General features: G+C 58.5%; 1 protein-coding gene across 1 annotated transcript; it reads left to right on the top strand.

Annotated features, from left to right (window-relative positions):
- The first annotated feature begins 3433 nt into the window (after positions 1-3433).
- TAMALIN (trafficking regulator and scaffold protein tamalin) lies at positions 3434-22488 on the top strand. The gene is made up of 8 exons (XM_065576089.1): positions 3434-3665; positions 11654-11703; positions 17086-17140; positions 17945-18047; positions 19286-19379; positions 20039-20105; positions 20192-20258; positions 20492-22488. The coding sequence occupies exons 1-8, from the start codon at positions 3489-3491 to the stop codon at positions 20953-20955; spliced, it is 1077 nt and encodes a 358-aa protein (XP_065432161.1). The 5' UTR covers positions 3434-3488; the 3' UTR covers positions 20956-22488.
- Positions 22489-26984: the final 4496 nt, after the last annotated feature.

Consider the following 26984-nt stretch of genomic DNA (forward strand, 5'->3'; position numbering starts at 1 on the left):
CCAGACCCCAAGTGGCTGCGCTAGCCACTCTGCTCCCCATTATTCCCGGGTTCAGTAGGGCCGGCAAGGTGCGAGGTGCTATACAAAGCCATAATCAGTCATGTGACACATGTAAAACCTCCGTGTTTTAGGCTTATCTAGAGGGGCAGGAGGAAACCAGAAAGTTTGGTAATTTAGCGTCTGTAGCTTCTTCCCAGTTCCTCCTTCACATCACGGACCAGGACTCTTCTTGGATACGTTTTGGGGGGCTCACAAACTCAGTGGGGGTGTGAGTAAATACACAGACACGACGCGTTTGCAATTGAGCCAGATGGACGACAGAGGGCGACACACGCCTGCAGATAAGTTGACTCCAGCCAAAGGAAGCCAGAGCTGCAGATTCAGGTCCTGGTGTGTTTGGAGCCTGTGTTCCGATGGAGGTGGTTCTGTCCTGGAGGGAGCTCACCAGTGGGCCGTCAGTAAATACGTATTTTCCCTTCTGCCGCCTATTTCGCCAAGGATCTCAAAGCACTTTCCCAAGGTCGATTGGTGAGGTCTCCGAAGGTTCTGTATGGCATCGGTATAATTCTACAGATGGGGAAATGGAGGCATGGTGAGGGGAAGTGACTCACAGTGACAGGATAGGCACCCAGGCAGGCTAGGCCTGGGTCAGTACTCAGCTGGGGAACCTCCGAGCAACAGACAGCGCTGTAGGAAGTGGGCTAGGGGAGATGCCAGGCAGCGTGGCCCAGTGCAGAGTGCTAAAGACTGGGAGGCAGTTCTTGGTTCAGCTGCCCTGACTTGCAGTGCAACCTTCAGCAAGTCCCCTTCTCTCTGTCGAGGGGGGATACCGGTGTTGGGGAAGATCCTTGCAATGCCTGGCTGAAAAGGACAGCGTAAGTCAGGCAGGAGGGAGCCCTTGCCTGCTCCCGCAGGGATGTGGTGAGGCCTCGTCGTGAACGTCTGCTGAGCCCCGGGAATGAAAGGCACCACAGAAATGCGAAGGCTGTTCCCACGTCTGATCCCAGACTGGCTTTGATAACGCGGCTGGTTCTACCCACTCTCCGCACTGCACAGCCCGTGCTCAGGTGGGAGAGGAAACAGAGCGACTACTGAGACCAGTGCTGGGGAAGCAGGAAGAGCAGCGGGGTGGTCAGCTATCGTAGCCCTGGGGTCCCTTAGAAAAATCTGGGTTGGGCTCCACCACAGGAGTCCAGGACAGCGACTAAAGCTAGGGAGGTGGCAGCTCCTGTGGTTAGCTCACCAGCTTCTCTTCTTGGCTGGCATTGCTTTGCCGTGTGCCCTGTGCAAGTCATTCAGACCCTGGACCTTCAGAGGTGCTGCCGAGGCTCCGCATCTCTGAACACCAGGCTGCCAAGTGCTCTGTGCCTCAGTTCCCCCACCTGTCCAAAAGGGGGTGATGCAATGATTATATATTTAACATGAACGATGCAAGTTGTGTGCGTCCCCTTCACACGCTATAATCCTTAACGAGGTCATACGTGTGTACCAGCAAGTGTCCAGTTCAGTGGGCGCATGTAGCTCACACCCACCTTCGCGTGTTCGTGTCCCAGGGGAGAACATGGCTCTGCACTTCTGTATTTCACTTCTCCTTTTTGGTGCTTCCTATGAAGAAGCCCCCTCAGTGCTGCACTGTTTGTGCAAGGGTCACGGTGGCTAGGCCTACGTCTGACCTGCGTAAAATGGTCACCGGCTGAGCTCGGTTTTCGTGTTAAAGGAAAATGGATCTTGTGGGTAAGGCCGTGCGCTGTGACGCAGGGCGCCTGGCTCCACTCCCAGCTCTGCCCCTGGCTTCCTGGGCGCCCTCAGCCCATTCACTTCATCTCTCTGGGCCTCATTTCACCAGCTGTAAAACGAATGAGAACCCGTCCCTTGGCTGGGACCTTTATGTCTTATAAATAATAAAAGGAAAAACGTTAATTGACTAAGGGGCCCAAAACATAACCTCTCTTTACGGACCCTGGTATGAATAGAAATGAGTTAATCTCTTTGTTTGATAGAAGTTTAATGGAAAGCAGTTCCTCCTGGATTTAAACATCCCCTTGTAGCGTTTGCTACCAAACGGTGCAGGAAGGATGTGAAACCCTGATCTTGCAATGAGCGTACAGAGCAGGATCTGGCCCTTGGTGAATACACGACGACCAAATCATGACACTGACAAGCCGTAATCCATTTTCCAAGCTGAAAGAAATTCAAAGGGGGGGGGCACATCATTGGTGAAAAATACAGTAAATATAGGAGTTTCAAATGATTTAGCATTGCTAATCAGAGGTGTTATCACTAACAGCTGCACCTGTGAACGTATGACTGTTTTAACCCGACAGGGCCTCTTTCGATATAACTCCATATTATGGGGTATGCCTAGAAATACACCAGCCAAGATTTTCCCGGGTGTCTAGTGCTTCAGAATGCCTCAGTTTTGGGTGCCTGACTCGAGTCACCTGAAACGGACCCCTCTGAAAATCAGCTCCCTTCAAGGTGTATCAAGTTGGACACCCCAATTCGCTGGTCTTGGGCCCCCTTTTAATAATAATCATACATTTAATAATAACCTCTCTCTCTTTCTTGTATGCAGGCGTCAGAGTGTGACATCCAGGTCCCGTAACCAGAGGCTGGCCTTGGGATCCTGCAGGCTAGGTGCTGCAGCCTGCCCTCCAGTTCTCGGGCTGGGTTGTTGTCTGTGATGCTGTCACAGTGTGGGGAGGAACCGAGGCAAAGTCAGTGCTTGGCTGCCCCAGTTCTGGTCGAATGGGCTGCCGAGGATCTACAATGAAGCGGACAAGGAGGCAGGAGCTGCGGTGGGCTCCTGAAGTTAGCGTGTTAGACTCTTTACCACTCAGGCTTCCACTCTGTAACGACATAATTTCCGGCTCCCTGGCGGCGCTGAGATTCGTCCGTGCATGGCTAAAGACCGGTAGCACGCTTGTCCAAGAGCGCCTGAGCTGCCACGTGCCGGGTGTCGAGAGGGCAGCCGTGGGATCACACGCTGGCCACCGGAGTTGGATTCTTCCCCGAAATACGAGAAAAGCCTCCAGTGGGTGCTGCCTGTTGTCCCCTGTCTGAGGTGGATGCCCCAGGCTCAGGGAACAAACATGACTGCTCCCCAGCATCTATCCTTTGCCCTTGCAAACATTACGGGGGTGGGGTTTATGTGTCTAAGGGAGGAGTTTCCTGAAGGGGGTGGAGCTTATATGCTATGGGGAGGGGTTTTCTGAAAGGGGTGGGGTTTATGGGCCATGGGGGGGAGTTTCCCTGGACGGGGGCGTGGCCTCCCATCTTTAGAGGCGGGGCGTCCGTGGAAGCAGGCGTGGCCTCTCCCTGCATCGGGATGGTGGGTTTGAGCGAGGGGGCGTGGCCTCTCCCTGTCGGGGCGGGGCCTGTGTGGAAAGAGGCGTGTCCCCCGCCCCGTGGGCGTGTCCGCCGGCGGCTCCGCCTCCCCCGGGCCGATATAGCCTCGTGCGCCGGCGGCCCGCACCCCACGCCCGGCCATGACCCTGCGGCGGCTGCGGCGGCTCCAGCCCAAGGAGGAGGATGCGGCGGGGGCAGCTGCCCTGGACCCGGGGCCCGCGGGGGGCGGCCCCTTCCCGGCGCTGGGCGGCTGCCGGGCGGCCGAGATGCACCGGGCGCTGGCGGCCTCCGGGGGCACCTTGCCCCGGGCACGCAAGGTACGGACCGGACCGGGACCGAGCCCCCCTCCCCCGACCGGACCGGGACCGAGTCCCCCTCTGCGACCGGACCGGGACCGAGCCCCCCCAGGGTCTGGACCCTCCCTGTCCCGGCCCCCCCCCCCCCCCCGACCTGTTAAGTGGGGACCAAACCGGGACCGAGCTCCCCCTGAAGACCTCCTCTGGGATCAGAACCGAGCCCAAACCCCCCTGGGCCCAGCCCTCTCTGCCCCCAAGTTTCCCCCCCACTAAGCCTGCTAGGTAGGGACTGACACCCCGAGGTCCCCCTGGGACTTCCCTGCCCTTGAGCCCCCCCACCCTGCCCCTGAGCGCTCCCTCTGGGATTGGGACCGAGCCCAAACCCTCCCAGCCCCCACCCCACCGGACCCCCTCGGTACAAATGGGACTGAACCTCCTACCCCCCTGGGCCCACAGGCTATGGACTAACCGCTGCGTGACCCACCACCCACCCCCAGCAGGGACTTGGCCCCTCCCTGAGGTGCAGCCGGCACCTTGTGTTGTCCTAATGCGTCACCTCCCGACCCATGGTGTGTGGGATGCAGGGAAAGGCCATGGGTTCCCCCTAGTCCCCAGGGACCTGCCAGCCCTCGGGCGTGTCCCTCTTGTGCTGTGATGCCAAACCGGCCCTGTGGCACCCCCAGGGCCAGCTTCCCCTAACAGACTGAGCCCTCCGAGAGCATCCAGAACCCAGGGCCTGCGGCGCTGCTGGGGGCGCTGAGATGGGGGCATTTAAATCGTCCTGCTTTAGGGTCTGAACTGACCCCCGCAGGGTGGGCATTAGGGAGAAGCAGCCACAGGACGGGCAGGCTTCCCTGTACCTGCTCCCTGCGGGCGTTCTCGCGTCTTCTGAGACAGCCACTGCCGGCCCCTGCTGGGGATGGGGCACTGGGCTAGGGGGGCCACGGCTCTGAGCGGGCAGTTCCTGGGAGCGGATTGCCAACGCAGACAACTTGTCCCCCTTGTTGATCATCAACCTCTACATGGCTGGAGGGGTGTGTGTGTGTGTGTGTGTTCCACCTAACGCTGATGGGTTAAACTCATCTCTCCAGAGAGCCAGTTTGTGGTGTTAAAGCGAAGGTTACAAAGATCTGATGCAGTTCTGGCTCTGTGCTGGTTTCCTTCCTGCCTCTCACCAGTAACAAAGGCAACGAAGAAGCTAGTTGGTTTTACTTTTGTTGGTTCTCTCTCGGTCATTTCACTCCCAGCTTTTCATGCTCCAGCCCAGTGACACAATGGGTTGTAAACAATGCAGGGAATTGTTTGGTTTTAAACCCAACTTCTCACTAGAACTCTTTTTTATAAAAAAAAAAAACTCTCCGAATTTTCCACTGACCTCTGTAACAGCTGATTATACACGATGCTGAAGTGTGGGGTTTAAATCTGACCTGACACTTTCCAGTGGAAAGAGAACACCTTAGGCTCGTTACGTGGCCGTGGTCACTGACAATTTTATGCAACATAGACGAAAATAACTTTAAGAAACTTCGCCCCTCGTGGCCTGAGAGACGGTCTGTCTAAGGCCGTCAACTGACTGCTTGGGCTGGTCCCCGGAAAAAGCCCCTGGCATTCCACGTAAAAAGGCTGCTTCCTAAACCGGGCTTAAGTTGGTAACTGGCTTGTTCTGCTGGGCGTGAGGGGAAAGTAAATACTGGGCTGCTGGAAGGTGAAGGGTTTGAAATGTCTTAGTTTAAAAAGTTTGCTGTGTCCTGAACCAAGTTATCAAAACTTTCCCCAGAGAGAATTGGCTGTCGGTGGGAAAGAAAGGGCCGAGTCGGCAGAACTACGGGAGCGTAGCCCACAGTCTGCTGTAGCGTGAGCATTCCTATCTCGTCAGCATGTATTTGTGTCCAAAGCACTTATTCAGGGTTCTGGGTGCTTGTGCACATGCTAGAAGTCATATGAGCATAGGGACAAGCAGCCATAACTGTCTCCCATCCGCCCCAAAACAGACGCTGTCTCTCACAACATAAATGGGCCCTATCATCAACTTGCCATCAACAAAAACAACAAGGAGTCCGGTGGCACCTTAAAGACTAACAAATTTATTTGGGCCTCAGCTTTCATGGGTAAAAAAACCTCACTTCAGATGCATGGAGTGAAAGTTACAGATTAATATACATTAATGCCTGTATCTGTAACTTTCACTCCATGCATCTGAAGGGAGGTTTTTTTTACCCACAAAAGCTTATGCTCAAATAAATTTGTTAGACTTTAAGGTGCCACCGGATTCCCTGTTTTTGTGGATACAGACTAACATGGCTACCCCCTGATACTTGCCATCAATAGTTGCCTTTGGTATCCCTCAACCTGTAGGGGTTTAGTCAGGTCACCTCAAGCCCCTTAAATTCCACCTGGAAAGGAACTGGAAGCCAGTACCTGTTTTGGAACAATTCCCTGTGGCCTGTGCTCCTAAAACCCCACACCTTCCCCTAGCTGTGCAGATTTCCAAGTGAAAAGCAGGGGAGGAGAAATTCCTTCCTGACCCCAGCTGGCAGCCATGACCAGAAGCATGAGCATCAATAACTCTTATAACGTTCACCTAAGTATTGGGAGAATGGATGCTGTTTTTCATACCCTTCCTACAGCACCAATGCTTTGCAGGCAAAGAGAGGTCCTAAGAACATGCCGACCAAGTTAGACACAGCATAGCGAGGGATGGGATGGGGGTTAGGATCAGAACACAGGCTGTGCTTTTAGTATGAACACCCCTTGTTGGCTGCAGGTCAATGTTTAGTCCTCTTCTGACAGCTGTTGAAACCACTTGCTTCCCTTAGTAATATCCTCTACTGGGCAGTTCACTGGTCAGTTATGTGCTTTTTACAGAGGGAGACGCAGGCACTGTGTGTGTGTGGGTGGGCGGGCGTTACTGGAGAAATAAGGGCTCGCTTCCTGCCCAGCTTCCCCATCCCTGTGGCAGCCTGGAAACACTGCTGTTCACCAGGGACGCTGAATCCAGTGCTCTTGGTGGAGCCAGTCTTCAGAGGCTGCAAGTCCTTAAGTGATCAACTTTTGGGAGCGTGTGATTGTGGGGTGTGATTTATGGGGTGCCTGTGACGGCACAGCAGGCTTGGCTCTGGGTACCATGGTGTCACGACCACTTAGGACACATTGACGCAATTGTCCAGGAAGTGTGGAACATAATGAAACAATTGATGGGGGAGACAAAGAAACAAATGACTTCTCAGGTTCCCTTTTTGGATAAGCTTTTTTTAACTGAGGGTGGTTAACGTGTGTGAGGTCAGGAGTGGAGCTGTGGAAACCATGTCTAGTTGTGTTTTTGATCTCTGTGGCTAAGCCACATCAACGTAGCGCGGGGGTGGGGGGGGGGTGGTTTTTCGGCGCTGTCTGTATAGTCACAGGCGTCAATAGCTGCCGAAGAGCAAAGTGGATTCTCGTGTCTCCTGCCAAGACAGAAAAACTGTCCCCTAAATACGGGTGCTGGAATCTCCTACGGTTGTGGGGGGTTTACGCATCTGTGAAGTTATGCTGTTCCCCCCCTCGGTGCCCACGGAGAAAGCGGAGTTTGCAGCCCTGGCTGAGAACTCCTGTGTCACAAGCTGAAGCAGTTGGAAGTGAATGATACAGAGGCACCAACCTGTCGCTCTAACAGCATCTGCTCTGATTGGCGCGGGCTGCGCGTTGGTGCAGAACTGGGGGTCAGGGCTCTCGGGGTCTGCGCCCAGCACTGCCACTGACTGGCTGTGACCCTGAGTAGGGCATGTCCCCAGCCGGAAAGCAGGATAATACCGCTCTGCACGCTCCTCTGGCTCCCCTGGGGGAAGAGCGCTAGAGGAGCGGGGTGCCGCTGGGTGCCGTCTCTGAGGGCTTGGCCAGGGCCACTGAGCTTGGCAGATCAGGCAGGATGTGCTCGAGGCCGGCAGGGGTTTGGACTCCAGTGGCCAGGAGGGAAGGCACCTGGGAGGGCTCTGAAGGCAGCGGGGGTTGACTTGGCAGGACAGCGGGGGCGGGAGGCTGTACGTAAGGGGTTCTGTGGCAAAGGCATGGAGACTGGGGGGGCGAAGCAGCAAATGGGCATTGAGGCTAGTGTCATGGAAGGGGAGGCAGTGGGAGCCCTTGGCCCTACATGCTGACTCTTTCGAGGACGCTGCATGCTTTACTCACTCCGGCTCCTGGCCGCTCAGTGGCTCTGGGGAACGCCCCTTCCGTGCTGAACCAGAGGCTGGCGCTCAGGGCACAGGTTGAACGGCCTTCTGAGGCATTGCACAAACTTTCCTCGCATCCCTCTCAAAGCAAGTGAGACTTTCAGCCTCACAGAGGAAACTTCCTGAAAGTGGTTTGGGGCTGGATGGGGCGGAGGGGGGGAACTGAGAGTCTGGGGTTGCTAAGAACTTCAGAAGAGAAGTGACTCTAGAGGCTGATGCTCTTCCAAGAAACTCGAAGTTGAACTAGGAGGTCATGGATGGAGTTTCTGCAGAGTGGGGAGGAGTGGGGCGGAATAGTTTCCTGGGGGGGGGGTCACTGCTGGAGTGGGGGGGCTTAGTGGCTGATCATCACGTTTGAAATGGTTGGACAAGCTGGTGCAGTGGGTTCAAAGCCCAGGAGGGCGATCTAGTGCAGAGTCCTGGAGCTGGCAGCAGGAACGGCCACAGCGCAAAGGGGGCAGCCGGCCTTGTGTTCGTGCCAGAGGGAAATACGCCCTAGCCAGCACCCGCCAGAACAGGGCTTCAGTGCGTCTGGGGCAGGGGTCCAGGGGGTTGGCAGCACAGTGCATTGGGTTTACTCCTTTGCGTCCACGTAGCTTCTCAGAACCTCTGGAGGACAGAAACGTGTGTTCTGGGCAGGTCAGAGTGGGAGGACCCAGCACTTCTCTGCTTGGATGCTAATGATAACCGCCTGCCTTCCCCTGATCCTTTACCCAAATCTCCCCGCTGTTGTGCCTCCCGACACTGCCCTTCACCCCCAAGCCAGTCGCACTCCAGTGGCTTGTGAGCCCTCGTGTGTGCACAGTCTGGGCTCTTCCAGGCTGAAACTCAGCTGTGCGGAAACTTGGAGAAAGCTGGATAGTCGCAAACCAAGCCGTGCCTCCAGCCCCAGGCAGGAAACCAGCTCTGCTGGTGAGTGGATGAACCACATGGTTTGTTTATGGAGCTGTCGGGGAGCAGGACCGGCGCATTTCACTTTCAAAACCTGGATTTCCATAGGAGGCGCAGAGCCATTTGCATGGTCAGTTTCCGTGTAAGTTTATCAGCACCTGGCTCCTCTGAGCACAGAGCTTCCTCTTTTTTGGGGGGTGGGGGGCAGATTAAATTCCCCCTCTGACTCCTGCCCATCCCAGCTGGGGAGGGCAGCCCTGGCAGGTGTGGGCCATCGTTACCCACCTGCCACCCCAGCAGAAGTAACGATGCTCCACCCGCAGGGCGTGGCGTCCCTCCCTGCTGCCTCGGCTTCGTGTCGGAAGCACGTGTTTGCACAAGAGTCGGTTTAATGACACGTGGCGACACCGGGTCCATGGCTGCTGCTCAATGCTTTGATTCTGCCAAGGACCAAAGGGGGAGCCGGGGGGGGGGGGGGGAATAATGTTTATCATTGGAGATAAAAGTTGCAGCTCAGTTGGCTGCCGGTTGAAGCTGCCTTGCTCTGCTCCGCTCAGGAAGGGCTGTGAACGGGCCTCTGGATTATTTAGTTCTGCTCTGCGCTCTTTCCTCCCGCGGGGCAGGAGCTGGGAGATCCCTGGCGGTGGCAGTGGCTGGCTGGCCGGCTCGCGGGTCCCCGACGGGGCTCACTTTGTGCACGCGTCCTGCCCGCAGCACCGCGGAATTGGCCGGGGCGGCGTTTGGCAGATGGCAGCCCGGCCAGTGGAGCCCACGGGGCAGCCCTTCCGAGGAGTGTAGCTAAGACAGTGGCAGAGAGATGAGCCCGACTGGCGAGGGCAGGGTGCTAAGGGGGGCGATACGCTGGGCTGAGGGTGCAGTCGAGCTATGGGGGAAGATGGAGGCTTTGGCCAGCGATCCAGGGAGCTTGGGGCAGTGCTCTAGCCCGTGTTTATTTTCAAACCGAATTCCACTTGTGTGGGGTGGGGGCGGCTGGGCTTTTCAAAGGCAGTTTAATAAAAACCTGCTGTCTGCGTTTTGGCCGCTGCGAGCGGGGATCGGGTTGAACCAAAGAGCAGCAAAAAAAGACACTTGGTGACAAAGCCCCGACTTTATAGTCAGCCGCTGCTTGTGCCTCGGCCGAGATGTCTGAAATTCTTACGGCTGACTATGAAGTGGGCCCCGGGGCCGCCCACCTCAGGGTGATCCATTTATGCGAATTCATCTGGCTCGTCTGCCTTGCCGCTGCCTCCCATCGGGCGTCGGTTCCCCAGTTTTTAAATGATCAACAATGAGGGGGATTGTTGAATTTTGCATTAAAAATCTGACTTTAGAGGAAAACAAAGAGGCTTTCTGTCCGCGGGGCTTTCATCTCCCAGCCCCACAGAGTGCTTGCCACAGCACGCAATGCACAGAACGTGACAGGAGCCAGCGATTCCGTTTGACGTCAGAACGGGGGACAAGTGTCAAACAGATGCAGGCTCCAGCTTAAACCGAAGCATGATTCGATCTGTCCCCTGGTTCAGCCCTGGCCTGGTGGGGCCTGCTCGCGCCTGCTCTTTGTCCTCTGTCGCACGTCTCGTGCCCAAGCGCTTCACGAACTCTGCCCAAATGCAGCTGCATCTGGGGTGACGTGCAGCCACTGTTGAAATGACCCATCAGCACGGCACGTTCTGGAATCCAGTGCGCCGTTTCCCTGCGGGGAGGACGGGGGGGGGCAATTGCCCAGCTGACATTTCCCGAGGTCGCTGGCCTTCTCGCGAAGAGGGACGATGGGATCCGAAAGCGCGGCAGGACCTTGGCGTCTCATCTTCCCAAAGGGCAGCGCCCCTGCAGGGCAGTCTGCTCCCGAGATTCGGGCTGGGGCGGGAATCTCCACTGCCGTAAGGGACCTGCGGCTCGGCCCCGGCTGGCCCGGGTCAGCTGACTCCAGCTGCAGGTTTCCATTGCGGCGCTAGGTGGTCGGTTTCAGGAGTAAACAGCTGTGTCTTCTCGCCGCTGCTGCCTGGTGCTCCCCAGCGGTTCAGCCGCCAAGGGGCTCTACTGGTCACAGAGCGGGAGGCGGATGCTGCAGGGTCGGGGGCGCCACATTGGAAGGGGTCTTAAAACACCTGCTTAAGCTGGTGCCCGTCTGGGATGTAGCAGCTGGGCAGGGGGTGGGTGCCTGACCCCGAACGGCTCCAAAGGGGCAGAGCCCAGCCCCTCTTCCCAATGCCCCTCGAGCCCTTTCTAGGGGCCAGCCGGAGCCGCAGGGGGAGGCAGATTTTACACTTCGTTGCGCAGGGTGCTGGTGCAGCGATTGTGCGCTGGCGAATCTGCGCCTTGGTAAAAGGTGGGGCGAAGGGGAGCCATTTCGGTGGTGCTGGGTAGAGGCGAGCTCTGCCCAGGTCCCCTGGTTACATGGGGACATCACACAGGGTGGAACCTGCCTGTATGCCGGGTGGCAGCCCTGTGAAGGCAGAGCCTGCCGCCCCTCCCTCCACGTTCACACGTGCTCTGCAGCTAGGGCCCAGGATGGCATTGGCTCTCCAGCTGGGATCCCTGGGGCCTGGCCCAGCCCTTGTCGCTGTGTGACTGGCCAGGCTGGGTCAGACCTGAGAGTCCCTCCAGTCCCGTGTCCTGGCTCCAGCAGGGGCCAGCCAGAGTGAGGTCAGCCCCCGGCTTGCTGGGCTTTATATCCCTGCCACGCTGTTAGCCGGGATGGCTGGGCGAGGTCACTCCCTCTCTGCCAGCCCCAGCGGCTGGGAAGTGACGTTATGGGGCTCAGGACTCACCCGGAAGGTGGTAGGGAAGGGCCATGTGCAGTTCTGCAGCGAATGCTCCGGGGGCCCGTGGGGAAGCGTCTGCCGTTGCATGCCGGCGCAGGGGGGAAGGGATGGGCCGGTCTAACGTTGGTCTGTTTTCTCACTCTCCTAGGGCTCTGGATGCCAATGGAAATCTCTGAGCCAGTCCCCGGAGCAGCACCGGTGAGCCACACCGCTTCCTTAGCCCAAACAACAACCGGGGGCAGCAAAAGTCTCGTCTGACTCCGAGTACAGCAGCCTCCTTCCCCTTCTCCCAGCCAGAGCCGCTTCTCGCTACTCCCTAGCATCTCGACGGGCTCCGAAAAAGCACCCTCCAGCTTCTGATCAGCTCTTGGGTGTGGGCCGTTAACTGTCGCTACCCCCAGTTGTGGCTGTGACGCCAGGCGGTGCCCACTCCTCCGCTGTCCCGGATCAGGCCTGCAAACCGGCTTGTGGTCTGTGGGGCTGGGCCAGGGCAGGGGGTAAGGGGAACAGCCCCATGGTGCCCTGCCGGCAAGGGAGGGGGGCTGATTGTGTGTGTGTGTGTGTGTGTGTGTAAAAAAACAAAAAAAAACAAAACAAAATCCCAACCTAATATCAGAGAGAAGTTTCATGAATTCCTAAAGCTTCAGGGAAGTTTAAATGTTCCCTCTGCACACACAACACAGCTGCACTGGGCTCGGGCCCTCTGGGCTCTCGACCCCTGCGAACGGGCCAAGCCGAGTGGGGATGCCAGCATCGGGGGGCAAAGTCAATTAGTGCCTCAGAAGCGTTCCATTTGTAACGAGCTCCCCTGGCTGGGGGCAGGCGTGCGTGCGAAGGGGCCGTTGGAGCGGGGGACTGACATGCAGCTTGGCCCTGTGGGAGTTCCTAGAATCCTAGAACTGGAAGGGACCTCGAGAGGTCGTCTAGTCCAGTCCCCTGCACTCCTGGCAGGACTACGTATTGTCTAGACCATCCCTGACATGTTTGTCCAACCTGCTCTTAAAAATCCCCAATGACGGAGATTCCACAACCTCCCTGGGCAATTTATTCCAGTGCTTAATCACCCTGACAGTTAGGAAGTTTTTCCTAATGTCCAAACTAACCTGCCCTTGCTGCAATTTAAGCCCTTTTGCTTCTTGTCGTGTCCTCAGAGGTTAACAATTTTTCTCCCTCATCCTTGATAACAGTTTTCAAGTACATAAAAGGTTGTCACCGGTCCCCTCTCAGTCTTCTCTTCTCCAGACTAAACAAACCCAATTTTTTCAATCTTTCCTCATAGGTCATGTTTTCTAGACCTCTAATCATTTTTGTTGCTCTTCTCTGGGCTCTCTCCAATTTGTCCACATCTTTCCTGAAATGTGGCGCCCAGAACTGGACACGATACTCCAGTTGAGGCCTAATCAGTGCAGAGTAGAGCGGAAGAATTACTCCTCGTGTCTTGCTTACAATACTCCTGCTAATACATCCCAGAATGATGTTCGCTTTTTTTGTAACAGCGTTACACTGTTGACTCATATTTAGCTTGTGATCCATTATGACCCACAAATCCCTTTCCATAATACTCCTTCCTAGGCGGTCATTTCCCATTTTGTATGTGTGCAACTGATTGTTCCTTCCTAAGCGGAGTACTTTGCATTTGTCCTCATTGAATTTCTTCCAATTTAGTTCAGACCATTTCTCCAGTTTGTCCAGATCATTTTGAATTTTAATCCTGTCCTCCAAAGTACTTGCAACTCCTCCCAGCTTGGTATCATTTGCAAACTTTATAAGTGTGCTCTCTATGCCATTATCTAAATCATTGATGAAGATATTGAACAGAACCGGACCCAGAATCGATCCCTGCTGGACCCCACTCGTTATGCTCTTTCAGCATGACTGTGAACCACTGATAACTACTCTCTGGGAACGATTTTCCAACCACTTATGCACCCACCTTATGTAGCTCCATCTAGGTTGTATTTCCCTAGTTTGTGTTTGAGACGGTCATGCGAGACAGTATCAAAAGCCTTACTAAAGTCAAGATATACCACATCTACCGCTTCCCCCCCATCCACAAAGCTCTCTTTGACAGGGTAACAAGCCATCAGGTTGGTTTGACACAATTTGTTCTTGACAAATCCAAGCTGACTGTTACTTATCACCTTATTATCTTCTAGGTGTTTGCAAATTGATTGCTTAATTATTTGCTCCATTATCTTTCCGGGTACAGAAGTTAAGCTGACTGGTCTGTAATTCCCCGGGTTGTCCTTATTTCCCTTTTTATAGATGGGCACTAGATTTGCCCTTTTCCAGGTGTCTGGAATCTCTCCCGTCTTCCATGACTTCTCAAAGATAATTGCTAATGGCTCAGATATCTCCTCAGTCAGCTCCTTGGGTATTCTAGGATGCATTTCATCAGGCCCTAGTGATTTAAAGACATCTAACTTATCTAAGTAATTTTTGACTTGTTCTTTCCTTATTTTAGACTCTGATCTTACCTCATTTTCACTGGCATTCACTATGTGAGATGTCCAATCGTCACCAATCTTCTTGGTGAAAACCGAAACAAAGAAGTCATGAAGCACCTCTGCCATTTCCACACTTTCTGTTATTGTCTTTCCCCCTCATTGAGTAACAGGCCTACTGTCCTTGGTCTTCCTCTTGCTTCTAATGTATTTGTAGAATGTTTTCTTGTTACCCTTTATGTCCCTAGCTAGTTTGATCTCATTTTGTGCCTTGGCCTTTCTAATTTTCTCTACCTACTTGTGTTATTTGTTTGTATTCATCCTTTGTCATTTGACTGAGTTTCCACTTTTTGTAGGACTCTTTTAGATCACTGAAGATCTCCTGGTGAAGCCAGGGTGGTCTCTTGCCCTACTTCCTCTTTCCTTTGCAGTGGGAAAGTGCTGCACACCAAGGGGTTGCAAAGGTCTGCAGTCAGCGAGGGATTGGCGCATACGGGGCGGGGGCCTTGCAGGGCGGAGGACCTGACTGTCAGAGGGTCTGAACACCTTCCAAGGGGTGGGTCTCCAGCATGCCCAGAAATCCGGCCTGTGTCATAAAACCAAGGCTGCGTGCCAGGAAAACCCATTAACCATTTGGGCTCCAGACACAAGCCTGCTGAAAATCCCCAGAGGCTGCAGCTCCCCTCGGAGCATTGGGTTTCCTCTCTCGCCGGCTTTTATCACAGCCTTCCTGGGGTTTCGGGGCGACCAGTCACCGCTCAGTCCCACCAGGCTGGAAGCTGCAAGCACCGCTCAGGATTGGGCCTTTAGCAAGGCTGTGACAGCAGTGAACGAGTTGCAGAAGCGTGTATGTTTGAACCACAGAGAGAAGTCGCTCAAAATAGCCTTTATTTATAGGTTAGCCATGGCAGGTGATTGCGTGGGGGCAGGGGGAAGTGATGAATTTTCTTTACCAGAGGGTGAAATTCTCCCACGGTAAATAAGACCCATTATGAGCCAGATGAGCGGCTGGGAGCCCTCCAGTGGAGCTTGTTAAATACCCGCTCAGGGGCAGGCATGACACACAGCACGTGAGCTGGTAAACGCCTCTGGAAGGGCAGCAGGCTGAAGGTGTGGGGATTGTTTCCCTTTGCGAGGCTGACACCAGAGCTGGGAAAGGGCCCCTCCGATTTTGTGCTGCCGGCGGCTGCTGTCCTGTGATGGGGGGTGTGATGGGGGCTTTTCCCCTCCTGGGACGCTGGTTCCTGCCTTTGCAGGGGCTGGGCTCCGATCCAGGGAGGTCTCTCCTCTCCAGCCTCCGTGGCGCATGTAAAAGAAATTCAAAGCCGGCTTTAATTATCCGAGTGCCAGAAGGATCCAGCCGGCAGCCGAGTCACTGTCTCTAGCACATGGACTCTTTTGAGAGGGCTTTGGAAACATCCCAGCCCTCGGCCCCTCAGTGTGGGGTCCTGCTGGAGCGTGAGGTGGTGCTTGGGACCTGATGTGCCCCAGCCTGCAAACCGGCTGTACGCGGCGGTGTCCTAACTCACCCCACGCGACCCCCCAGCCCTGCTGCTTCCCAGGGGCTCGGGCTGTCCCCTCGGTGGGGCTGGCGTGGCCGTTAGCTAGAGTCAATGGGAAGACTGGACGTGCAGCTCTTTTCCTGCCGGCTACACTTGGAAGAGGCTGCATCCCCTTCGCGAAGGGGCGCCCGGGTTTAATTATAAACTGAAGGGCTTGTCTGCTTTAGGAGTCTGGGAATCTGGGTGGTGGAGATGTGCTGCCGCTGGCTTTAAGGCGGGGCTTGCAGCTGGGTAACGTGTCTGCACTGGGAGCCCAGACACGGGGGGGTATGTTGCACTGGTGCAAGTGGTGCTTTACCCTCGTAGACGTGTTCCACTAGTGTAGTGTTAACACTGGCGGGTTACATCAGTAGCGATGCTGGAGCAGAGATCCCGAGTGCCCCAGACAAGCCACCTCCTTGGGAAAGTAAAACCGATCACAGCCCTGATATTTCAGGTGCTGGAAGTGGGACCAGCAATCCAGGCTCCTTCCAGCAGAGACTAGGATGGTAACCCTTGGGCAGCACATGGGGGGCCGGGCTTGTGAGCCGTCCCATGTCACGTCCTCCAAGGCTTTCTGCCAGGGCTGCGCCACTGTCCCCATTTTCAGTGGGGGGGGACATGAGGTGCAGAGAGGTTAAGAGACACTCCCGAGTTCACAGCACCAGGCAGTGTCAGAGTCGGTTTCCTGACAGCAGCGATTATCCTCGGTGCTCCTCCAGGTTTGCCGATAGCTCCTTTCTCTCTGCGGCTCCTGACACCCCGGAGACGGCCCAGTGACTCATGCTGAATCTGGGGGGAGCTGTTCGGCGAAGGCTTAATTCAGTGAAAACACTGAAGCAGCTGCTTGGCCAAGGGGCACGACGCACTTTCCTGCCTGCATTGTTCTGGAGCACGAGAATAAACCCCTTTGGAGCGTAATCGTTGAGCTGCGGGCAGGAGACGCTTACGCAACTTGTTAAATAACACGCTTCGGGGAGCGGTGGGGCCAGCCTGCCAGTGGCTGTGAAACGGGGTGGCCTGCGGGGTGGGGCCTGATGCTCGGTACGTAGAGCCCGGCAGGTAGTCAGGGTGGATTCCCCTTTCGTGGTGGGAGGGTGGGGTTCCGCTGTGGGTCGGACCCACGCTGAAGTCATCACGTCTGTGTTGCTGTCTCTTTCCCCCTCCTGCCCCTCGCTGGGGAAGCTGTATAATTAAACGTGGCTCTGGCCTCAGATCATTCCTGCTTTAAACCCGGGAGCTGGGACTCCTGGGGCCTTGTCCTGGCTCTGCTACTGACCTGTGTCACCTTGGGCAAGTCACTTAACCCATCTGTGCCTCAGGCCCTGGCTCGAGGCCCCTGGGAGAGAGGAAGTGTTTTGAGGAAGGGATTTGAACGTGATTCGTGACAAGGGGGGTTGAGTTTTTGGTAGCCGTGCTCCATGCTGGCGAGAGGCCGCTGGGGTGGGAGGATATCACCGGTGCTGCAGGGAACAATAGCAGTGACACGGGTGAGATGCTGCCCTGGGGGTCGTGGCTCTGTTCCAGGCACGCAGCCATGGGCGGGTTGGAACGGGGAGTCTCAGGCCGCTGCTGATGACCCTTTCTCTCCCCAGGAAGGTGATCACGCTGGACAAGGAGGCAGAGGAGACGTTTGGGTTTGAGATCCAGGTGAGTGCCCCCCACCCCCGAGGGCAGAGAAATCGGCTGGCCCTCGCTCTAAGAAAACCAACCTCAAGTGGGATTCGGATCATGGTTCTGCCAGGCAGCGCTGGCCAGGCAGGCCCCCGGGGGACCCAGGGTTGCCTCTCCTAGCCACTCCTCCCAGCTGTGGTGCTGGGGGCTAGCCAGTGCCGCACGGCCAGGCGTAGCTGTATCAGCTCCCGCGGTGCAGTTAGCAGCCGTTCGTAGGGGTGGGGTTGCCCCGTGCTCGGCTGTTGCAGGCAGCGCTGTTCCCCAGAGCCAGCAGCGTGCTCGCGGGGCAGAGGAGCTGCCCTGGTTTCAGCGATTTCAGACCAGACCTTGCTCTGCATTTGCAGTATTTTTAAACTGCATCTGAGCCAGGGTTTATTTTTAGCAGCGATGATGCCGAAGTTACAGAAACCGCCCCCGACTCAGTCACGGTTCAGATGGCGGGAGGGGGCCGGCAGCTCACGCAAAGCAGCCATCTGGAGCGGGCTGGGTTTGGGGGCCCGTGGGGGGGCCCGCGTCGCTGTGCGTTGCTAAGCACTATGCAAATGTTGGTTAAATACGGAACGTTTGGGGTGGTGGCGCCTGACGTGCAGGGACACTGAGCTGGGGGGAGGCGGCGTAGGCAGTCCCTGGCTCCGGCTGTAGCAGGGACCTGGGGAGGTAACGCGGCACTGGGAGATGGATGGGGCTAACCTCGGGGCCGGAGGCTTCCCGTGTATCTGGCCGACCGGCCAGTGCTCGCTCAGCCCTTCCCACTAACAAACTGGCGGCTGCTCATTCCAGACCTATGGACTCCACCACCAAGACAAGAAGAGCGTGGAAATGTTCACCTTTGTCTGCCGGGTCCACGAGGGGAGCCCAGCCCAGCTAGCGGGGCTCACACCCGGTAAGTGCATCCGCGCCAGCTCCCCGGGGCTTGGTCCCCATCTCACACCCCTGGGGGGGGCTGTCAGAGCCAGGGGTAGGACCCAGGCATCCTGGCTTTCAGGAGCAGACCCATATTTCACTAACAATAGTGGCAATAAACCTGCACTGTTCACTGTCTGGTTAAGGGTAAGCGGAACAGAGGTAACCGGAGCTGGGAGCTGCCGAGTGGGAGGAGGAGAACTGAGAAATGGTTCAGGAAAAGGCAGCTCCGTGCGCGGCACCTGGGTGTCAGCCCCTCTGCCCTTTCTTGGCCTTGCGTTGTTTGACTGACTCCCAGAGCTCTGGGCTGCAGGGCCCCTGGGAGCTGACTGGTCTCAGGCGTGAGGGGGAAGTCACAAACGCTGCCCTTCACAATCGCTCCTGTTTGCACGCAGCCCCTGGCGGATGCCAGCCACACAGGCAGTGTCCCACCTTATCACGTCACCGCACATGCCACTGCCTGATGCTGGGCAGCCCAGCGCAGGAAGCGACTCTGCGAAGTTCACTGGGGCATGGGGCCTTCCATGAGCAGACAGAGTGGGGTGGGGTAGCTCTGAGCTCTGCCATGCGCTGGTTCTTGTAATGTTCCCGGCCAGCCAGATTCCAGCCGGAAGCCAGGACTCCTGGGTTCTCCCTGGCCTGGGGAGGGGGTTGGGGGCTGGTGGTCAGAGCAGTGGTGACCGGGAGCCAGGACTCCTGGGTTCTCTCCCTGGCCCGGGGAAGGGGTGGGGGCTGGTGGTCAGAGCTGTGGTGACCGGGAGCCAGGACTCCTGGGTTCTATCCCTGGCCCAGGGATGGGAGCCAGGACTCCTGGGTTCTCTCCCTGGCCTGGGGAAGGGGTTGGGGGCTGGTGGTCAGAGCAGTGGTGACCGCGAGCCAGGACTCCTGGGTTCTCTCCCTGGCCCAGGGATGGGAGCCAGGACTCCTGGGTTCTCTCCCTGGCCCGGGGAAGGGGTTGGGGGCTGGTGGTCAGAACAGTGGTGACCGCGAGCCAGGACTGTGGGTTCTTGTCCAGTTGTGCCCTGAGTTTGAGCTGGGGAAAGTCCTTTCTGTGCCATGTGGCTCCGGCTGCCCTGCCCCCTCTGTGCAGGGCTCGGGGTTAGTGTTGGATCCATGGGGTGGGAAGGGGGCGGCTGCGTCAGCCAGTCCCCTGCGGGGGCACCGAGCTGAAGTTCGTGCTGCTGGTGCGGGTGGCTAAGTGCTGTACCTGCCTCCCAGGAGACACCATCACCGCGGTGAACGGGCTGAACGTGGAGGGCATCCGGCACCGTGAGATCGTGGAAATCATCAAGGCCTCTGGGAACGTGCTCAGGTGAGACGCTTGCAGCTGCCCTGGGGGCAGGAGAGCTGGGGCTGGGACGCGTTCCCCGTGCTCTGGTGGGAGGTGGGGATCAGCTGTCCCACTGCTCTGGTGCCTGGCTGGCTTGTCCTGGCGGTGGGGCCGGGGGGCAGGAAGAAGCAGCCGGTGCTCACAGGAACTGGCTGACTCAGTGGGACTGGGGGCTGCCCTGGCTCCCAGAGCCCAGCGCCTTGCTTAGAGCAGCTCCTGCGCGTCCCCCGCTGGCTGGGGGTCTCGTAGTCGGGGGGGAACGGGCCACCCTTGGAGTGCCCCACCTGGCTGCGAGGGAGCTCGCTCCAGCTCCGATCCCTTGGCCTGGCAACGAGCTGAAAGGAAGGCTCCTTCCCCTCTGCTGCGGGACCGTGTCAGACCCAAGCTCGGCGCCGGGTCCTGCCTCGGGGGGCACGAGATGGATGAGCTGGTCCCAGGGCAGCCCAAGGAGCCGGGTTTTCCTGTGCTGGGCTGAACTCTGGAAAAACACCCAATGCCTCTTTGCTGCAGGGGCTTGAAAGGGGAGGTCTGCAGAGAACATCCCCTTTGCTGGGGGGGGGGGGCAGGCTGGCACGGGACCCCCTTTCTCCATGGGGGGGTCGCGATTTGGTTGGTCGCTACCAGATGCTGGTCTCTTGCAGGCTGGAGACGCTGTACGGGACGTCCATCCGGAGAGCGGAGCTGGAGGCCCGGCTGCAGTACCTAAAGGTGAGGCTGTGACCTGGAGTGAGCAACCCACCCGTCCGCAGCCAGGTCCCCGCTGGGCAGCTCTAACTGGCCTGTCTGTCTTGCAGCAAACCCTGTTCGAGAAGTGGGGGGAGTACCGCTCGCTGATGGTCCAGGAACAGAGGCTGGTGCGTGGTGAGTGGGGGCGCTGGGCTGCGGGGGCCTGTTTCGCTGTGGGAGTGAAAAGCTGCCGGAGCAGGGTGGGAACCTCCCCGTGCTGGGATGGGGGTGGGAGCATACCCAGCCCCCGCCCTTCCATATGGGAACTGCTGAGACCAGCCGGGGAGGGGACGAGTCTGCTGGCTGACTCCCTGGCTGCACTGGGCGTTCCGGTGCCCAGCCTGTTCTAACGCCCCTTGTTCCCCCAGGGATCGTGGTGAAAGACCCCAGCATCTACGACACGCTGGAATCCGTCCGCTCCTGCCTGTACAGCGCCGGGCTCACGAGCGGCTCCCTCGCCTTCGGGAAGATGCTGTCGGGCGCGGGCAGCACATCCAGCTGCGTCAGCACCGCCACCGAGGAGAGCGAGGACTCCGTCTACCAGACCTGCTTCTTTGACTCGGCCGATTCCCTGGACGGGCACTCTGGGCGGGACGGGGGCAGCGCCCCCCCAGCCCTCTCCCAGCACCGGCCCGCCCTGACCCGCAGTGCCAGCGTCAAATGCACCAGCAGCAGCAACGGGGCCGTGGGCCACTTCTGGGACAGGCCAGGTGACCAAAAGAGCTGCACGGTCACGCCCCGCAAGAGCAAACACACCAGCTTCCGGAAAAGGCTCCTGAAGTTCATCCCGGGACTGAACCGCTCTCTGGAAGAGGAGGAGAGCCACCTGTAGGGGGCGCTGGCTACGGGGGGGGCACGGGGGGGCCATGGAGCAGCCAAGTTTTAAGAAGTTTGTTTAGGTTTATTTATTTATTTATTATCCCGGTTGGTGCCGGTGCCCTGGCAGAGTGTGGGGCCAGGGCTTGGGTTTCAGAGCTGGGGGGGCTCTGCTGTGAAGGGCAGAGGGGATATTTGCTCCCCCCACAGAAGGAGAAACGTGTAAGGGGACGGGGGCGGGGGGGCAGCAAGAACTGGATCTAGCCCCAGCGGCAGCCTGGGTGCCTGCTCGTGGGAACTGCTGGAGGAGGGAGCTGGGCCCGTCTGCACGGTTAGGGGGGATTTTCAGGTGTCCTGGGTGAATGGGCCGTGGGGGCCCTTCGCTTCCAGGCCTCATGTGACCGAACCCCTCCAATAGCTCTGGGGGCGGATGAGCTGATGGGTCGGAGCCTGTTTGGGGCAGCGTCAAATGGGCTCTGCCCTCAGGCCAGTACCATCGGCAGGGAGGCCACGGGAGAAGAGAGCAGCGCCTGGAGCAAGAGGCGAGGGAGAGGCTGGCTATGCCCCTGCCCGTGTCTCCAGGGGGCCAGGCGGCAGTGGACACAGGACTGTCCCGGGAAGAGCGGGATCCTGGTGCTATCCCAGAGGCTCCCAGCAGCCGTGACAAGTGCTCCGCATGGAGCAGGAGCCAGAGGGATCTCCGAGCAGGCACCCTCTTCCCCTGACGCAGCGGGGAGCATCCCGGCCCTGAGAGGGGTGGGGCCCCTCCTGCTTTCCCCTGGAAGGCAGCCAGCAGCTCTGCTCTGGTCCAGCCACATCCTCCTGTCTCTGCAGCGCCGGGCTCTGCGTGACTTCCTGCGACGTCTGGTGCGTCTCTCAGCCCTATTTATGGCACATGTGACTGAACCTTGGGGGTGTCTGTCTCTCTCTGCCCGGTGCCGCGTTGGGCTGGAGAGAGAAGATCCCTTTGTAACCGCCTGACGCCAGCAGAACTGCTCGTCCCTCTGGCCTGTAGACCGAGGTGCGGGGCTGTCCCGTGGCCGGGCGAGCGCTCGAGCTGCTGCGCACCCTGCGGGATCAGACCCTGGGGCTGGCTGGACCACAGGCGGCGTGTCCGTTCTCCAGAACGCGGAGTCAGCACTCGGACAGCCTGGCCTGAGCGCAGGATGGGGCCGTTCTTGGTGACCTGCAGCCCGTCAGGAAAAGGCTTTGCCTCCATCTTCGCTTGCTCCGTCCCTCTTGCTGGGGGAGGGGAGAGAAACTGGTTCCATGGAGCCGGGGGGAACTTCCCAGCAAAGCTGGTTCTTATCTCAGGAAATAGCTACAGGAAGAGGGTGGCTCGGCAAGTGAGGGCTCCCCGCTGGACGTGTCTATCAAATGGAGCCCCCACCCCCCAAGCAGCGCTAGACAGCGGAGGGGGGCGGGGCTGTGGCTGGGACACGGGTGCGGTTAGCTGTGGGGGTGGGGGGGTGAGGTTTTGTACAGACACGGATGTCGCTGTTAAAATGCTTGGCACAGATTCTGATCAATACAATGAGACTGTTTTGCATCCGCGTGTGGCTGTTGTAATTTCACCTTGGCTCGCTCGCTTCCCGAGATGGGGGAGTGTCCCCGAGGGAGGTGGGGGTCAGAGGAGTGGGGGGAAAGGACTCGCCCCTGGGGTCAGTGGCAGAGCTGGCTACGGAACCCAGGCATCCGGACTCCCAGCCCCATGCACCTGTCAGCCTTGCATGGGCTGAGTGGCTCAGAGGACGTCTCCATTAAGCTCCTCTGTTAGCCCCCCATGAGTGTCTGTCTGAGGGGGGCCACGCTTAGCCCTCCTGTAAGCTCTCTCCAGTACAGCCACAGGCCCTCGCCCCCGATGAACTGCTGTAAATGGAATTGGGGGGCGGGGGGGGAATCCTGCTGATCAGGACAGGCTTCCCCCTACTGTCGGTGGGGTCTGCTCCCCGATTTCCCAGCCTGCAGGTGCCTCGGGCCAGCCCCTCGGTCGGAGCTGCTCCTCCAGCCCTGCCTGGAGCCATGAGGGAGCCCCAGCGTTCCTGTGGCTAAGGGCCTAATTGCATGTGGGCCGTGGCCTAAAATAGCCCTGCATCAAGGCAGCCCCGCTAAGGTTAGGGCAGGGAGTGGACTCGGGAGAGGTTTTCCGGTCACCATGGTGCTGCAAGCCAGCCGTGCGCCCGGCTGGACACAGGCTAGGCCGCCCCAGCTCCCAGCCGGGGGACGGGGTCCACAGGGCAAGCGATGCAGGAGGGTGGGCTGCGCAGACCTGGGGGGTGGGTGATGGATGGTAACTAGGACGCTGCTCCGGCCTGGCCGAAAGCCGAGCTCCATGGGGCTGGGTGCTGCACAGTCCATCCCTGCCCCAGTGAGCTCCCCGTCTGAACAGACAAAGGGGGAGGGGGAATAACCCCCTCTCGTCCAGGTGGGGAACTGAGGCAGGGCGTAAATGAAGCCGCTTGCCCAGGGATGCACCTGGAGAGCTGGGAGTTGAACCTGGGTCTGACACCCCCGGCCTGAGGTAGCAGGCGGAAGAGCCTGGAGCAGGGCAGCTGGTGTGGGGAGAGGACGCGCAGCTGCCCAGGGATGGCCCGGGGCCCACCCGGCTCATCACAGCTCACTGCAGCAAGGCACCCGAGTGCCATGGCCTCCCTGGAAAACTTCCTGCTGAAGGTAGGGCGGGAATGGAGGGGGGGCCGAGGGCTCCAGAGGGGGAGGGGCTGCCTTATGAGGTGGGGGTGGAGGTAGCAGTGAGCCCCCAGCCGTGGCATTTGGGGGGAAGGTTGCTGGAGAGGGGCAAAGTGGCGATCCAAGCCAGGGCTGGCAACGTGTGGTGCCCCCAGAGCCGTCCTGTCCGTGTGGGGCTCCCTAGAGACCAGCCCAAGTCCCTCCTGCTCATGCCAGCCCCCGGGCAGTTGATTTGCGGTTCTTGTTTGCAGCAGGGTGGGTGACTCGCCCCCTGGCCGTGTCCTGGGAACTTGGTGCTGGGGAGGGGTGAGCGGTGAATGACGGTGAAGCAGCGACGGCGAGCGTGGGGAGCACCGGCCCTGTCTTTTTCTAGCAAACACAGCGGGCTGGGGGCTGCGCCACCCCCCACCCTTCCGGGGCAGAGGTCGGCCCAGAACCCAACTGGGAGAGTTTCAAGTTGGGGGGCCTCCTGGTGGGTCCTGGGATGGGGGAGAGCTGGGGGGAGTCCCCATCTAATGCTGCCCCAGCCACTCCCGGCCGCGGTTCCCATCTGCCCTGCCGGGCGTGTGAGGCTAACAGACGCTGCAGTGCTGGGGCCAGGGAAGGAGATGGGGAAACTGAGTCCCAAGGAGGCAAAGTGGCTTGGCTGAGGTCATAGGTCAATGACGGAGCTGGGCCTAGGAATCCTCCCTCCCTCCTGGCCAGTGGCTGATGCTGTTCCCCGGCTTTCCGCAGGGAATAAACACCCAGGCTGCCCTGTCCCTCTGCGGTGAGCCCCCCAGACTGGGCTCAGCTGGGCCTTTGGGGCCAGCGCCTAGGGAAGCATCCTTAGAGCCGGCCGGTGCAGGCTCCGAGCTGCTCCGCTGGGGGGCCCGGGCCCACTAACAGCACTTCCTGCGGGTGGAGGGGCAGGGTCTGAGCTCCTGAAGCCGATGTCTCGCCCACCCTCCTGCTGCAGCAAAGCCCTGAGGCCGAGTGGGGGGTGGATTTATTCCCAAGCTGCGCAGCGTGGCACGAATCCGCCAGCCCCCGTCTGCAGCCCCCGGCTTCTCTGCTGGAGCCGGAGTGAACGCTGGGCTTGCAGGGCCCTGCCTGGGGCTGCCTGACAATCCAACCTCCCTTCAGGGCCTGAGCCAAGCCAGCAGCAGCCTGAGTGGGAATCACCCCCCTTTCCCCCCCCCCCCCCAAATAACACCCCCTTCGGATCTCGCTCAAAGGGGAACGTGACTTGCTCCAGCAGGCCCCCCTCCCCGGTGCTCCCCTGCCCGCGCACACGCAAAGTGCGTCCCACGGCCCCGCCATTCCCAGGGGTTCCTTGTTAAAACCATCCTCGCACGCTGGCCGCCCGTTGTTTTGGCAGCTGCGGGGCCTTGTGCAAAGCAGAGACGGCGGCCGTGCGCCGGCTGGGGCAGGGAGGAAAGCCCCTAGTGCGGAGAGGAGAGGTTCTGCCCAGGGGGCGGCTGAGAATTGCTGGGTCTGATGTTCTCTCCAGAGCCTTCAGCGTTGAACTGGGACTTGCCTGGAGCTGGTGGGAGTCTGAACTGGCTCCCCCTGCAGGCAGGGCAATGCCTGTGTGACCCCCTTTAATGTGCAGCCTCTAAGGGGCAGGGAATTATCCTGGACTTGGCAAATAAACTGCAGCCATTGGCCCGACCCCTCCAAAGGGTTTAGCAATGGTTGCGAGGTAGATATCGCTCACGTGGCCCTGGCACGGATGCAAGCAGAGCTCAGGTGTGGGTCATAGCCCCTGTACTGCTAATGGAGCAGGAGAGTCTGAGTTCTGGCCCTGCAGATGCCACGAGGCTGCAGCTTTGTTCTGACCTCTAATCTGTTTCCTAAACCCCTGGAAGTAGCCGTGCTGGGCTCTCTGGCCTGGGGCTAAGTCCATCCCCAGGAGCCACTCCCGGCTCTCAGAAGGGAAATGCGCTTGCTGCTAGTCCGCCTCCTTTATGCATTTAGCTGCTGGAGCAGCAGCCCTGGGCCCTTGTGCTCATTAGACCTTATTGCACGTTGATAGTAACATTCTCTCTAGGCGAACAACATTCACACTGAGGTAACGATAACAGAGCCAAGGGCTTGGTGTTCTGGCCAAATTCCAATCTCCGTAACTACGTCTCCCCTGCCTAAACGTCTCCTTGGAGTTTGCATAGGAGATGCCCTCCCTTAAGCTGGTGTAGTCCCCGGCTATACCACTCGTGCTCCCCTGAGGTGGCTGCATTTCCGTGGTAGGTGCAAAGGCTCCTGGTAGATGCTGGACCGCGCGCTCTGGAATCCTCTGGGCCGCAGGCTCGTTAGAAAGGTCAGACTGGCTAATTTTCCCTGCAGTGAGTCGCAAGAAGCTGGCGTGCGGTTGAGAGGGTTCTGCGCATGACGAACGTTTCTCCTCCATCAGCCGTGCGGCCGGCACGAAGTCGGGGCTCTGCTCCTGCTGGAGGGAAGAGAGGTTGGCGTATCCAGCCACGTAGCTGTGATGCTTCTAGGATGGTGCCGGATGCTGTCCGGGGTCATCCCCTGGTGACAGCTAAAGATGCAGGCTTAAGCCAGAGCTTTCCGTGGCCTAGGCTGGCAAGCAGCCCCTCTGCACGGCCCGGGGCACTGAGGACTGAGCTGTTCCTATGCCGCACTCGGGTTGGTAGGACCCTGCCCTGCTGGGAGCTGCCTGCCACTACAGCGCTGGGCGTCAGCCCGTGGTCTCAGCAGGGACCAGCCTTCTCCCCCGTACAGGGGCTTTCCCGTCCTCACCAGGGGGGTGCCTTCCAGCTCTGCCCTAAGCAGCATGACTCAAGCTGTCTGGCGGGGTTCGTTCTCGCTCCTCGGCCGGGGAGAATGGGGCGTGCGAGCCGGGGCTTTCTTGGGGTGTCGAATCTGGAGCCTAATGGTGGCAGTGCCCTGGGTGGGTGAAACCAGCTTCGGGGGCAAGGCCTTAGCTGCTGTTAGGAGTAACTGCTTCAGGGCTGGTCACGTTAGTAGCAGCATTGAGTGGGGAGTGCCAGGTGAGAGCACCTCCATGTTGCTTCTCTTCGTGCCCTTGGGGGAAATCAGGGAGAGGGGAAGGACATAATCCTTCAAGCTAAACATGGCAAATACAAAAAATCAAGAGAAATACTCCCTCTCCCCCTGTGCCTGTGTAATTAGCCTGTGGAACTCATTGCCAAAGGATGTCCCAGAAATCAGGAATGTAGCAAAGTTCAAAGAGGCATTGGACACGCTGTAGGGGGGTCACACAACGAGCTGGAGTCAATGCTCAGGTATGTTTGGGAGGTGATTAAATGTTAGGTGTTTAACTCATCTCCAACACTAGGACTGAGGAGGTTTCTGGCACCTTGCTCTGAATAATCTGGCACTGGTCCTTGTCGG

The sequence above is a fragment of the Chrysemys picta genome, chromosome 22 (assembly GCF_011386835.1).
Source record: "Chrysemys picta bellii isolate R12L10 chromosome 22, ASM1138683v2, whole genome shotgun sequence".
Taxonomy (NCBI): Eukaryota; Metazoa; Chordata; order Testudines; family Emydidae; genus Chrysemys; species Chrysemys picta.

Excerpts from the sequence above, each read along its gene's own strand:
- TAMALIN (XM_065576089.1), top strand. The coding sequence starts at position 3,489 with ATGACCCTGCGGCGGCTGCGGCGGCTCCAGCCCAAGGAGGAGGATGCG. Across the intron at positions 11,704-17,085 it reads CAGTCCCCGGAGCAGCACCG|GAAGGTGATCACGCTGGACA; the intron begins GTGAGCCACACC and ends TTCTCTCCCCAG. Across the intron at positions 18,048-19,285 it reads GCTAGCGGGGCTCACACCCG|GAGACACCATCACCGCGGTG; the intron begins GTAAGTGCATCC and ends CCTGCCTCCCAG.